This window comes from Scylla paramamosain, chromosome 12 (genome assembly GCF_035594125.1).
Source record: "Scylla paramamosain isolate STU-SP2022 chromosome 12, ASM3559412v1, whole genome shotgun sequence".
NCBI classification, from domain to species: domain Eukaryota; kingdom Metazoa; phylum Arthropoda; class Malacostraca; order Decapoda; family Portunidae; genus Scylla; species Scylla paramamosain.
Window position 1 is genome coordinate 17,856,789 of NC_087162.1, and position 14,474 is coordinate 17,871,262.

At 41.9% G+C, this 14,474-nt stretch overlaps 1 protein-coding gene across 4 annotated transcripts in view; it reads left to right on the forward strand.

Moving 5' to 3' along the window:
• The window catches only part of LOC135105794 (rab3 GTPase-activating protein non-catalytic subunit-like), a 67,369-nt gene that overhangs the window by 51,585 nt on the left and 1,310 nt on the right, over positions 1-14,474 (forward strand). For 3 of the 4 annotated variants that reach the window (XM_064014328.1, XM_064014330.1, XM_064014327.1), the window contains exon 25: positions 14,153-14,305. In XM_064014328.1, coding sequence (XP_063870398.1) covers positions 14,153-14,305 — 153 coding nt within the window. Of the gene's footprint in view, positions 1-4,105; positions 4,249-14,152; positions 14,306-14,474 lie in introns of those variants that run through there. The other variant, XR_010271008.1, reaches the window with a different exon arrangement.

Sequence of the window (14,474 nt, forward strand, 5' to 3'; positions counted from 1 at the left end):
GTTCCCATTTCATTGTGGTGTTTTTGGGTGGCATTACAAGGGTTGCTCACACCATGATAAATGAAACAGCTCCACACCATCAATGAATGAGGGAAATTGACAGCCAGTTAAGTGTTGCAAGGGTCAAGGACATCCCCAGGACATCAGTACAAGTGATCTTGACTGCTGACTGTCACCGAAAATCTCGCCTTGTTGCTCTACAGCACACTATGCCATTGCTTGAGGGTCCAGATCTTGTGTTTGTCACGGAAAGCAAGCGTCTTCTCCTGCTGGGCGACAGAGACCACAAGTTTGTGCAGTGCTGCATAACTGTGGTAGCTGAGGTCGCTGTGGATGCAGTGAGACAGTGTCCTCACAGACACATCACCCAGCAATTTTCGGTTTTCTTTTAATTTTCTGGCTCATACTCGAGAACTATTCAAGTCTCAGAGTTTGAAGGGAAGTTTCGCCAGTCTTTTCTGGCCATTTTTCTTCTTTGGTACTGTGTTATCACCACCTTTCATCATCTGCTCCACATATCTTTGAATTTGGCAGACACTGACATTGGTCTGCTCCAAGTTAGCCCATGTAGATGTCCAGCCTTTTGAAGTGACATGATGGCTATGATGTCATCCCTTGACAACACCTTGTAGTCAGCCATTCTCCAGTTAGAGCTCAACAGCAGTGTTAGTGCAAGTCTAGTAGGTGGGGGTTGGCAGAAGGTGTCAGCAAGTACACTCCCCTTTGACAGCTGTGATAAACATCATTTATTCCTGCCTCTGTACATCATCTCAAACAGAAGTTGAGTTGCCAAATATGTAATAATTTTACTTAAAGCACCTGCACTGAGCTAGAACAAGTGCAATCATTTTGAAAACTCAAACGACTAATGAAGTTCCTGTGAGTTTCAATGATGAGCACTGAATAATGTAAAAATAGTAATTTTAACCTTTAAACTGTGTACAAAAATGGACATCATAAAAAAAAAAAAAAAAGTGAAAATCTAAATCTGAGATTATATGATGAATGAGAATGTTTTTATGTGAAATATTACCGGTAAAATGGTACATAAATTTGACTTGCAAAGTAGAATGATGGTTCCAGGTTTTAGACAATAGCTCCAGGCAGGTGAAAGCTGCAGGCACTGCTTCTCTCTCTCTCTCTCTCTCTCTCTCTCTCTCTCTCTCTCTCTCTCTCTCTCTCTCTCTCTCTCTCTCTCTCTCTCTCTCTCTCTCTCTCTCTCTCTCTCTCTCTCTCTCTCTCTCTCTCTCTCTCTCTCTCTCTCTCTTAACATAGGTACATTATCACCCGAAGGCGCACTGCTGTGTGCAACCCATTTTAGGGGTGTGACACAACACACAAATATAAATATAAAGATATATACATATATATACATTCTTTATGGCCTTATGCTAATATTGTTAGCAGAGGCGTTGGGAACAAGCCCCTCCAGTGGTGTGCTGCTAACTTCACCTGCCAACGGGCCCCCTACTCCTGTATCACCCCAAGCTGCTGATCTCTTCAGCAGCACGCACACTTTCGTGTCGGGGGTAGGTACAGGAGAGAGTGCAATCGTCAGCATAAGCTGAGACTGCCGGCAGCTGTCAGAGAAGATCGTCCATGTAGATGTTCCACAGGACTGGCCCCAGCACCGAGCCCTGTGGCACTGACACTCTCACCGGGAGGGACTTGGACGCTTGCCCATTGACAATGACCTGGAGGGTCCTTCGTTGGAGGTAGTCACCAAGGAGCTGAAGGAGGTCACCCTGGATCCCCTTTGCCCTCAGCTTTTCCAGAAGGCCCCCATGCCAGACCCTGTCGAAGGCGCCTGCTATATCCAGGGCCACCACAACAGTGTCGAGGCTGCCGTCAAGAGCGTCCTGCCAGCCCCCGGTGAGGAGCATGAGGAGATCGGAGGTGGACCATCCAGGTCTGATCCCAAAATGTTGGTCCGAGAGGAGGTGGCGACATACCACATTTGCCACCACCCTCTCGAACACTTCCCCCACCACAGAGAGCAGGGAGATGGGTCAATAATTTTTTGGGTCAGACCTGGAGCTCCTCTTGTGTACGGGAACTACCCAGGCCTCTTTCCACACTAAGGGCCAGGTATTTTCCTGTAAGCAGGCAGAGAAGACTGGTGAGGGGGACAGCCAGCTTGCGGGCACACTGTTTCAAAACGTGCGGGCTGATTTTGTTGGGACTGGTAGCTTTTTTGCACATCGAGCCCCCGCAGCAGCCGCTCAACAAGCCCCTGTGTCACCTCCATCTTGGTGACAGTCTCTCTGCACTGCTGCTCCAGAAGAGGCGGTGACCTTTCAGGGTTGTCCACCTCCATCTTCCCGGCAAAAAGGGGGGCCAGCAGCTGAGCCTTGTCCTTGCTGCTGGTGGCCACTGTTCTGTCAGGCCTTGTGAGAGGAAGGACAGTGTCCTGACGGTTGAGGCCTTGTCTGCCCTTAACAAGGGACCACCAAGTCTTGTTGCCCACTCCAGGGCCACCAAGTTGGCGCCGCAGGTTCTCCTCCCACCTCCCTACGGCCTACCAGCAGGTCATCACCATCCTCTTGCAGGCCGCATGATGTTGGTCTTTGTTGGGCTGAGTAGGACTCTGCTTGTAGCAGAGCCACGCAGAATACTTCGCCTCAGCGGCAATGCGGCAGCGGGAGCCCAACCAAGGCTGGTTCGTTGGTCTGGTGACGAATTCCCGGTGGGGTACGTGTTGCTCCTGGAGCGCCAAGAGGCGGGAAATGAAGGCTCGCACCTGTACCTCCGCTCCACCCTGCAGGATGGAAGGCCTGTCAGTCCTGTGCAGGTCTCGGCGAAGAGAGCCCCAGTCTGTCCTATCCCATAGCCAGACTGTGCGAGTGGTGGCCTCGTCACAAGCCACACCCATGTCCACCTGGGTCAGGTCAGCATGGTGGTCAGAGCTGCCCACAAGACCCAGCTGGTGGCAGCTGAGTGTGCCCTCCTCCAGGTCGGATATGACGGGGTCCAGGGTCCTGCCCCGCTCATGAGTGGGGAAGGTCACATGGTCCTTCAGGCCCTGCACTGTCAGGAGGTTCTCATAGGCGTCGCACTCCAGGTGATGTTTGAGGTCGCCCACAAGCAAGATGTGTTGGCAGTGGTGAGTCAAGGAGGACGTCTAGGGCCTCCATGAGGTACAGGAGCAAGGCAGGCCCCTGCCGGGGGGAGGCGGTACATGGCGCACAGCAGGAGGGCAGAGTGGTTGGCCAGCACAACCCGGAAGAACATCACCTCCAGCTGAGGCGGCGTGTCCACGTCGAGTTGTTGTGCCTGCACTCCCTCCCTGAAGCAGACAGCCACTCCGTCTCCTGCTCTATCCTGGCAATGTCTCCTTTCCCCCCTCCCTTCTCTCTCTCTCTCTCTCTCTCTCTCTCTCTCTCTCTCTCTCTCTCTCTCTCTCTCTCTCTCTCTCTCTCTCTCTCTCTCTCTCTCTCTCTCTCTCTCTCTCTCTCTCTCTCTCTGAGAGTAAGAACAACCCTGAGGATTGTAAAACAGAATGAGACTGACTGAGAATGAAGATGGAATCATACAAGAGTGAGAAAGAGCAAGAAAGGATGAAATGTGAAAGACAGATTGAGTGAGGGGGAGAGAGTGAGGTATCACTCCCTTATCTCTGACAGATAAGGGAAGGGGAGGTGACAGGGAGGGAGGTTTGAGACAAGACAAAAGAGGGAAAGGAGGAGAGTACTTGGGGCAAGGAAGTGGAGGAAGGGTGAAGGAAGAGGATGAGAGGATGAGGAGAAAGCAGAAAGAATAAATATAAGCAGCAAGGATGAGAAGTGGTTGAAAAATTAGATGGAGAGGAATAAGTATTCTTTTTCTGTCTCCTATTCCTTTTTCATTTTTCCTTCATTTGTTCCCTCCACATTTATACTCCCTCTGTCTCCTTGCCCCCTGTGCTCTCCTACATTACTAACACACACACACACACACACACACACACACACACACACATTTTCATGTGCAAATAGGTGTCAAGGTGTATGGTATCCATAAGATAAATACAACATAATTCCTTCCTCTAATTCCAGGTTTATGCGAAGACCAAAGTTTTATTCTCTTTAGTTTGCCTTTACAACCTCCATTTTCTCTTCCACCACAGTGTTTTCTGTTATGTGGAATGTGGGCATAGGAGCCAAAGACTCTAAATCCTGTGCCTTCTCCCCCAAATCGAGTGACATGTCGTCTCCCATCCAGTGAGAAACCACTAGAAGGGAGGCCACAATACATGGTTATTCAAAACTGGTAGGCAACAGCTGGCACTTTTGTTCTGTCACAGCCTATTGCTCATGTCACTAATATCACTCTGGACGGACATGTCATTCATGTTGCTGATGTTGCACATGTTGCTTATGTCACTCCTCTGTCTGCCCTGGTATGCCGCACACCTATGCGACAACTGGGAGCATACTGCCTGCAAAGAGTGGCCATTTGCTGCAGTAGCTTTGGAAATTGTGGCTATAAGAATAACATGAGGAGCAGTTTCTGTGGGTGGTTCTGTTTTGCTCTGTGGACATAGAGGATAAAAGGGCAAGGCCTTCTGTCACCACAACCCTTGTATCCTCTGATGGCTGCAGTGGTGGGACATGCTTTACTATCTCTCATGTCTTGGTGCCATGTGTGTGCCAGGCCTCGCCCAGGACCCTGAGACTGGGACTAGGGTCAGAGAGCATAGTTTCCCAATTGTGTCCTGTGTCTCTGTCACATCCTGTGAAGACTGGTGACCTAGGCATGGCACAGGAAACCAGTCCCACCACCATAGAATGTGACCACTTATGCCTCCATACCATGTCTTTAGGAGGACGTTTTGTCTGGGATCTGGCCACTATCTCCTAAACCTACATTGACCCTGAACCCTTCCCCTGTTTCCCAGTTAGGCCCACCTTCCAGTACACTGGCTTGGAGCAACTTCACATCCACTACATTGCTGTGACCAAGGGTGGGTTGGCACTGGACTTTAGGGTGTATAGGCTGAAAAATGGGAGAGCTGGAAAGGTAGGCAAATTAAGAGCTAACTTGCTCCATGACTGAGAGACTGAAGAGGAGAAACGTTGGTCAACACCTGGCACTGCTTGAGTGAAAAGGAAGCAAGAGGAAGCTGTCTACCACAGCAAATGGAAAATCAGGATGTACAAACTCAGTGGAAATCTGTAAGGGTGAATCAACCAAGTCAATAGAAGAGGCAGCAAACCCAAGGAAATCAGCCCCTTTTTTCCCTTGCCAAAGATGATGGCTGAGGCTCCCCTGGCAGAAGGGAACAGAAGGGAGAAGAAAGGGAAGACTGATGGGAGGATAAGCTTTGAGAAAAGGAGTGGTGAGCCCTGCTCTCCCTCTTAGCTTTTAACTTTCTCTGGTGACTGAACACTTGGCCATAAACTCAGGGATCCAATCAAGGCATTCATTACAACATAAATCTATGGAGCAAAAATAAGAAAGGCAATTGATACATACATTATGAGGGTCATGGGCAACAGTAGGAATAAACTCGTGGCATGTGGAACATACCGTGTTTGCCGGCACATTAGACAAACCTCTGCAAAAGATGCACCCCTACTTTACAAGGATGTTTTGTGTAAAAAAATTTGTTTCATTTTATATATATATATATATATATATATATATATATATATATATATATATATATATATATATATATATATATATATATATATATATTACAGTCAATACCTGAATCCAGACAATTTGTAAAGTGACTTATTTTTTCAGGCAATTTGTGAACTGCCTGGTTAGGTTAGGTTAGGTTAGGTTAGGTTAGGTTAGGTTAGGTTAGGTTAGGTTATAACCTAACCTAACCTAACCTAACCTAACCTAACCTAACCTAACCTAACCTAACCAGGCAGTTCACAAATTGCCTGAAAAAATAAGTCACTTTACAAATTGTCTGGATTCAGGTATTGACTGTAACATATATATATATAACAACTCAGTTTTCAAACAAAAATTTTACTCATAATTGCTTCTGTTGCTGTACCATAAATTGGTTTTCAAATAAAGTTACTTGATTTCAAACATTACAAGACATAGCAAAAGCAGCCATTTATTACTAATTTATAGTTTCTATAAAAATTTTCTTTATTTTTTATATTTGGAGGAGAGAGAGAGAGGATAAGACAATAATTCAGTCTTTTAAACAAATTAAATGTGATCTCATTGAAGAAATTGAAGAACCTTGATGTAAATAAACAAGGTTTAGCACTCAGGAATTATCCTGAACCCCTTGTTGTTCTCTCTATGACCCACAATGCCATAAGTAATGCACAACTGCATTTTCCCAGTAGCAAGATTAAGTGTTATGATCACTTTAATTTTGGCGGTAAGTGGGTTGCTCCTCTCTGTGTCATTCTGTAAGGCTTCCCTCACTAGATCAGTGATAAAGACCTGCACAGTCTAAACAATGTCTTTTGATGAGTTCTGTGTCATTAACATGTTGTGGAGCAGCCATCTTAGCAGTGGGAGTGTTGGTCATTACCTGCTAAGACATGGTGGATGGGTGTCTGAGAACGGATTAATTTATTTTACATTGATTCCTATGGGGAAAATACTTTCGGTTTTCGAACATTTCATATTTTGAACAGCATTTAGGAATGAATTAAGTTTGAAAACCAAGGTTCCACTGTATATATATATATATATATATATATATATATATATATATATATATATATATATATATATATATATATATATATATATAAATAAAAGAAAGGCTTAATGCCAGTTTCCATAAAGATATTAGATAGAATAATAATAAAACAGAAGATAAGTGTCTTGAAACCTCCCTCTTGAAAGAGTTCAAGTCATAGGAAGGAGGAAATACAGAAGCAGGCAGGGAGTTCCAGAGGTTTACCAGAGAAAGGGATGAATGATTGTGAATACTGGTAAACTCTTGCATTAGAGAGGTGGACAGAATAGGGATGAGAGAAAGAAGAATGTCTTGTGCAGCAAGGCTGCAGGAGGAGGGGAGACATGCAGATAGCTAGATCAGAAGAGCAGTTATCATGAAAATACCAGTAGAAGACAGCAGGAGATGCAATATTATGGCAATGAGAAAGAGGCTGAAGACAGTCAGTTAGAGGAGAGGAGTTGACAAAACAAAAAAGCTTTTTATTCCACCCTGTCTAAAAGAGCAGTACGAGTGGACCACCACCCATACACATGAAGCAAATTCCATACAAGGACAGTTAGCAGCTGGTGGGGGATGAGAAAAACTGCCAGAGACGACACAGAACTCCTAACTTCGTAGAAGATGCTTTAGCTAGAGATAAGATGTGAAGTTACTAGTTTAGATTATAAGTGAAAGGCAAACCAAGGATGTTCAGTGTAGAAAAGGGGAACAGTTGAGTGCCACTGAAGAGGAGGGGATAGATATCTGGAAGGTTGTGTTGAGTTGATAGATGGAGGAATTGAGCTTTTGAGGCACTGATCAATCAAGCTTTCTCTGTCCCAATCATAAATTTTAGTGAGATCAGAAGTCAGCCATTCTGTGCTTTCCTGCATGAGCTGTTTACTTCTTGAAGGGTTGGATGTCTATGAAAAGATGTGGAAAAATGCAGGGTGGTATCATCAGCGCAGGAGTGGATAGGAGAAGTTTGGTTTCAAAGATCATTGATGAATAATAGGAAGAGAGTGGATGACAGGACAGAACCCTGAGGAACACCACTGTTAATAGACTTTGGAGAAGAATAGTGACCTTTTTACCACAGTAGCAATAGAATGGCCAGAAAGGAAACTTGAAATGAAGTTACAGAGAGAGAAAGATAGAACCCATAGGAGAGTAGTTTAGAAATTAAAGCTTTGTGTAAGACTCTATCAAAAGCTTTTGATATATTTAAAGCAACAGTGAAAGTTTCATCAAAATCCCTACAATAGTGTGTATTTTGTCCTCACATTGATATGATGCAGCACTGTGGTTGTGCACTACCATCATATCTAAAACTGTGTGTGTGTGTGTGTGTGTGTGTGTGTGTGTGTGTGTTTACCTAATTTACCTAGTTGTGCTTTATGGGAAAAAGAGCTATGCTCGTGCTGTTCCATCTCCACATCTTTTAATATCCAACTTGGCCATGTATACTTTTTTGCATTTACTATTTCCTCATCCAGACTGTTCTATACATCAATACTTCTATACAGGAAACTATATTTCTTGACATCTCTTCTACAAGCACTCTTCTTCAGCCTCTTTCCATATCCTCTAGTATCATGTGTATGTGTATCCCAAACCATCGTCATTTTGGTCCACCTTCTCCACTCCCTCATATGCTTTATATATCGCAATCAGGTCTTCCATTTCTTTCATTTTTTTTCAATGATGATAAATGTAACCTTTCCAATCTTTTTTCATATGTCAAGTCCCTAATATTTAGTAGTATCTTCGTTGCTGCTCTCTGAACTCTCTCTAACTTCCTCGTATATAATTTTTCTTGTAGGACAACTACATTACCACTGCATATTCCAGTCTAAGTTTAATCAGTGATATAATCATCTTCCTGATCATCTCTTCATCCACATATGCAAAAGCCAGCCTTATTATTCTCAACAAGTTATAGGTTTCTCCTGTAATTTTGCTAATGTGTTTCTCTGGGGTCAGATTCCCAGTCACTAATACCTAGATCTTTTTCCTCTTATGCTCCACTCAACCTTTCACCATTCAACAAATAATTTTCCTTTTACACTCCTTGCACTCTTGTGTACCTAGTTGTATATACCTAGTTAAATTGTACAGGGCATGAGCCAAAGCTCATTTTGTCCAGTCTCCATAACCATATTTATCCAGTTTCTCTTTGAACATGTGTACACTGTTTGCTACAACAAACTCTTCCTTCAAATCATTCCAGATTTCAATACAGTAAAATCCCTCTTATCCAGAATCAATGAGACCGCCGACATGCCGGATTCTTGAATATTGCTGGATACTTGAATAGAAGTGAAATTATGTCCACAATCACCACCCTACACTCTACGCATCTTACCATAACAAAGATCAGCTGATCTTAATTAGCAGCTGATCTGATCAGCTGCTTAAGTGTAAGCACAACACGCTTCCTCTTTTCTACAACTTTAGGCATGATGAAGGCGTCAGGCGATAAACAGTGCACACGCGGGACTGAGTCACTAAGTAAACACAGTGCAGTGGGCTGTGGGTGGCGTGAAGCAGTGTGCTCTGGTGGCGAGGGGACAAAGTATGCCTCATGTGGGAATTTTAATAGATTTTATAAGTACACATTGATTTTTTATTGATTTTAAGGCTCGAGGAAAAATGTGCCGGATACTTGAAGCTGCCGGATACTCGAATGCCGGATGAGAGGGATTTTACTGTAGTTCTATACAGGAAGCTGTATTTCTTGATGTTGCTTGAACATCCACTCTTCTTTATTTTCTTCCCATGCCCCCTTGTCTGTCTCTTTCCCTCCTCCATTTGTGGTACCAAGTCATTTCTGTCTGTTCTTTGTATATTATTTACTAATTTGTACATTGTTATCAGGTCTCCTCTTTCTCTTCTTTCCTGTATTGTTGGTAATCCCACCTCTTCAAGTCTTTCTTCATAGCTTAAGTCTTTCAATTCTGATACCATCTTTGTCGCTATCCTCTGTATTCTTTCTAGTTTCCGTATATCTTTTTTTTTTCAATGTGGAGCTGAAGCTACTGCTACGTATTCCAATTTAGGTCTTATCATACTTGTTATAATTTTCTTCATCATTTATCTAAATAGTTTAATGCCACCCTAATACTTGTTAACAAGCTGTGTGTAGAGCCGAGTATCCCATTTATGTGCCTATCAGGTGATAGTGTGTCCTGAATCATTACTCCCAAACCTTTTTCTTCATTACTTTTCATTATTATTTCTTCTCCAATTTTGTATTTCTGCAGAGGTCTCTTTTTACTTTTTCCTATTTCCAGCACATGGCATTTTCTGGCATTAAATTGTAGTTTCCATCTTTGGCTCCATGCATGTATCTTGTCAGTATCCTTTCGTAACTCCTTGCAGTCATTTTCATCCTTTATTATTTTCATTATTTTTGCATCATCACCAAACAGGTTTATATAACTATTTAGATTCTCTGTCATATCATTTACATATATTTGAAACATAATAGGTGCCAACACAGATCCTTGCAGTACCCCACTTGTCACTGTGCAAACTTGATTTAGTGCCTCTGATTATTGTTCTCATTTCCTTCTCTTGTAAATAATTCTTCATCCATCTCAATGTTTCTCCTTTTAATCCTCCTTCATTCTCTAGCTTTTACATAAGGCTTTTGTAGGAAACTTTATTGAATGCTTTTTTGAGATCCAGGTAGCTATACTGCATCAACCCATCTGTCCCTCTCTTGCATTCCATCTATTACTCTCATATAGAAGCTCAGTAGATTTGTGACAAAGGATCTCCCTTTGCTGAATCCAAATTCCTTTTCTGTAATTATCTTTTCATCTTCTAGATATTCTACCCATCTGACTTTAATTAGTATTTCACAAAGCTTGCCTACAACACTTATTAGTGACATCTGTCTCTAATGTAATGGTTCCATTTTATTTCCCCCTTTGTTTATTGGCACTATGTTGACTCTTTTCCATTCCCATGGTACTTTTCCTTCTCTCAACAAGCTGTTAATTATATCCCATATGGGTTCTTCCATTTCTTCTTTGCATTCTTTTAATATCCATCCATTTACTTGATCTGGTCCCATAGCTTTTCTAACATCCAGCTCTTCCAACAGTTTCTTGACTTCTTGTCTCTTTACTTGTATCTCCTGTATTCCTTCATTTTGTGATACCACTTTCAGTGCCACAAAATTGGTTTCTTTTGTAAACACATTGAAAACTTATTGATTAGTTCATTCATCTCTTCAATAGTTTTTTTTATTCTTCCTTCCCTTTTTAACTTGTTTATGCCATCCTTATGTTTTATTTTCCTGTTTGTGTCAGAAAAGTTTGGGTTTTTTCCTTGCATTTTCTTACTATGTCACTTTCCAAGTTTCTTTATTTTTCTCTTCTTATTTTACTTTATTCATTCCTTGCCTTTCTATATTCTTCTCTAGCATTTCTGTTCAGTTGTCTCATCATTTTCTTCCATGCCCTGTCCTTTCTCTTTTTTAGCTTCTACACACCTGGCATTATACTATTCATGTTTCCCGATTTTCAACTTATAACTAGGCACACACTGCTTCACCCCCTCTCTAAACTTGCTCAAAAATATCTTATATTTTTCTTGCAATACTTTACCTTCAAATAGCTCTTTCCAGTTGATTTCTCCATAAAATCTATTAAGTTCTGAAAAGTTTGCCTTTGCATAGTTCTGTCTCCCATTTACGTATTGTTCTTTCTTGTGCAGCACTCTTTCCTCCTGTGGTACTTTCTATTATCACATGATCACTTCTTTCCACTGGACTCAGACAATGTATACTTGATCTACTTTCTGGGGTTTTCGTAAACATGAAATCCAACTGTGATGGTTCTTCTCTGCATCTCGTAGGCTCGTTCACCCACTCTCTCATTGTATTCACTATCTTGGTTTGCATAAGTTCTTCACTCCATGACCCAACATTTTCTTTCACTTTCATCTCCCAGTTAATTCCTTTAGTGTTGAAGTCACCTAGTAAGAGCACTTTGTTACTTTTCCTTATCATTTCCTCTATATTATTTTGTTTCTAGTTGCATACCTTTAAATTTATTGGTCTCCCATGCATTAGTTTTTGGTGGTATGTATGTCACAGTGATCTTCCTTTTTTTTTTTTTTTAATTTCCTTTGACCTCAACCACAACACTCAATGTTTCTGCCATTTCATCACCATATTCCACTTCCTCAACAATATCCTTTTTAACCAGTATTATCACTCCTCCTCCCTTTCCTTTTCTGTCTCTCCTTCCCTTCCTTCTTTCTCCCCTCTCTAAACTTGCTCAAAAATATCTTACATTTTTCTTGCACTACTTTACCTTCAAATAGCCCTTTCCAGTTGATTTTTCCATAAAATCTATTAAGTTCTGCAAAGTTTGCCATTGCATAGTTCTGTCTCCCATTTCTGTATTGTTCTTTGCAAATTCCTTCCTTTGCAAATCTCAACTTTATTTCCTCTTTTAGTTTGGTTTATGTTAAACATACCACATCTAGCTTATTGTTCTTTAAGTAGTCTTTAAGTTCCAATAGGCTCAACACCAAACCATCTACATTAGTATACATAACCCTTGAACTTGTGCTTGGTGATCTTGCATGGCATCTTTGTGCCACCATTTCCTCACTTTCATGTCCATAACTTTTCAGGTGAATCTTCTCACTTGTTCCTGTGTTCTTTCCCCATTTTTTGACTGGGCCTCTACTCTCAATTCTTTCAGTTTATTTCTCTTTTCTTCATTCATGTCTCTTTTTATCCATATTTCCTTCATTCCTTCTACTTTTGCCAATTTTCCTGTCTGCAAGACATGTTCCACTGCTGTTTGACATGAATCTTATTTTCATTGGTCTTATTCCATCTTCATACTTCCAATCCTGTAAACCTCTTCAATTTGTTTAATTATCCCCTCTCCTTCCTCCACCACTTCTGCTATTTCCTTAGCCTTTTTCACTTCTTTCTCTCTAGCTATTTTCACCACCACCACCACCACCACCACACATCTTTTTCTGTACCATGTCTCTCACAAGATTACTTTTTTTCCTTTATTATTTTAATAACTTGCTTTTCCATATCCTTATTGTGTTCCTGTTGCCTCATTATCCCCTTTTGTTGTTCTCTCTCTTCTTTCCAACTTTTGACTTCCTCTGTCACTCTTTAATTTCTCCAGCCATAACCTCTCTCTTGCAAAGTTTTCTTTAACTCTTCATTCTCCTCCTTAAGTTTCTTAATTTCTTCACAGTATTTCTTGCTTAAGTCCACTATTTTTGTCACCTCTTCTGTCAGTTTTGTTTTCTTCTTCTCTTTCCATCTCCCTCTTTTTCATCTCTATTATATTACTAGATATCTTTTTATATTGCCACCACCCACTTCTCTTTCTTTCTTTCATGCCTTTATCATCACTGTTAAGCTACACAGTCTTAAATTTTCCACATTCATTTATTTGTGTGCACTACATGTGTGTGTGTGTGTGTGTGTGTGTGTGTGTGTGTGTGTGTGTGTGTGCGTTTTGCTCTCTCTCTCTCTCTCTCTCTCTCTCTCTCTCTCTCTCTCTCTCTCTCTCTCTCTCTCTCTCTCTCTCTCTCTCTCTCTCTCTCTCTCTCTCTCTCTCTCTCTCTCTCTCTCTCTCTCTCTCTCTCTCTCTCTCTCTCTCTCTTGCTCTGTGTGTGTGTGAGAGAGAGAGAGAGAGAGAGAGAGAGAGAGAGAGAGAGAGAGAGAGAGAGAGAGAGAGAGAGAGAGAGAGAGAGAGAGAGAGAGAGAGAATTTTATTATTAATATTATCAGTAACAGTATTTGTGCTTAGTGTACTACTGCTTCAACTCCACACCTATAGGCCTAGGCATACAGGCCTAGGCGTCTGTAGTATGGCCGCATTAGATGCACGGTATTTATTAGATACTTTTTTTTCGAGAGAAAAGTGCATCTAATACTCTGGCAGGAGCACTGTTCATACTCGCATTGGGGACAGACTGGCTGAGTTCTGACTGCCATCTGGACAAGATCTGAAGTCTCCTGCAGAATGATTTCTTCTCCCAGAATGACAGAAGAAGACTAGGAAGGAGAAAGAGCTGCCATAATGTCAATAGGGCACACACAAAGACAAATAAGGGGACAAAATTGGAGAGGTGAGTGGCAACATGTTAACAGCCACCACAGCACAAACACTGGAGTGTGTACGTGCAGCCAAGATGGCCATGGCACCATGGGGTAGTGGTGTATTCAATTTAAAGGAGTACATTGGTCTTTTTTTTTTGGGGGGGGGGGACAGATGCACGATTTGTGTATGCAACAGAGCCTAAGCTAAGTGTGATACAAGTTAGATGTGAAACTCTCAGCTCTCATACACTCATTTCCTCAATATTCTCTCATACTTTGTCCTTCTTTCTCTTTAAGTTTATTTTATTTTTTTCATCTTGAATTTTCTTGCCAAATTAAGAAACAAAACTGACATGTACTTCATGTTGAACAGATAAGTACTTAATTGCTGTGTAAGAAAACTTAACATGAAACTTGAACTATTCCAGATCATACCTTTGGTTAGTGACCGAGCTTTGCTGGGTTCTCAGCTTGTTCTTCTCTCTGGCCAGCGGCTTCACCACCACCTAGCCACATCTACACATGCTGCCCACCACCAGGCCCTCACTTCCCCAGCCATCACAGAGTGGCTCAAGACATTGGTAAGATACTGCAAAGTCCTGCAGCCTATAATCAGTCAATAGTTTTAACATGAGGCTGCAATTTTTTTTTTTTTTCTTTCTTTCTTCTTTCCATGTAGCAGACTGACTTTCTATTCCTGCCACAACTTTGTAATATACCACATTAAACAAATACAGATACAGTACATAA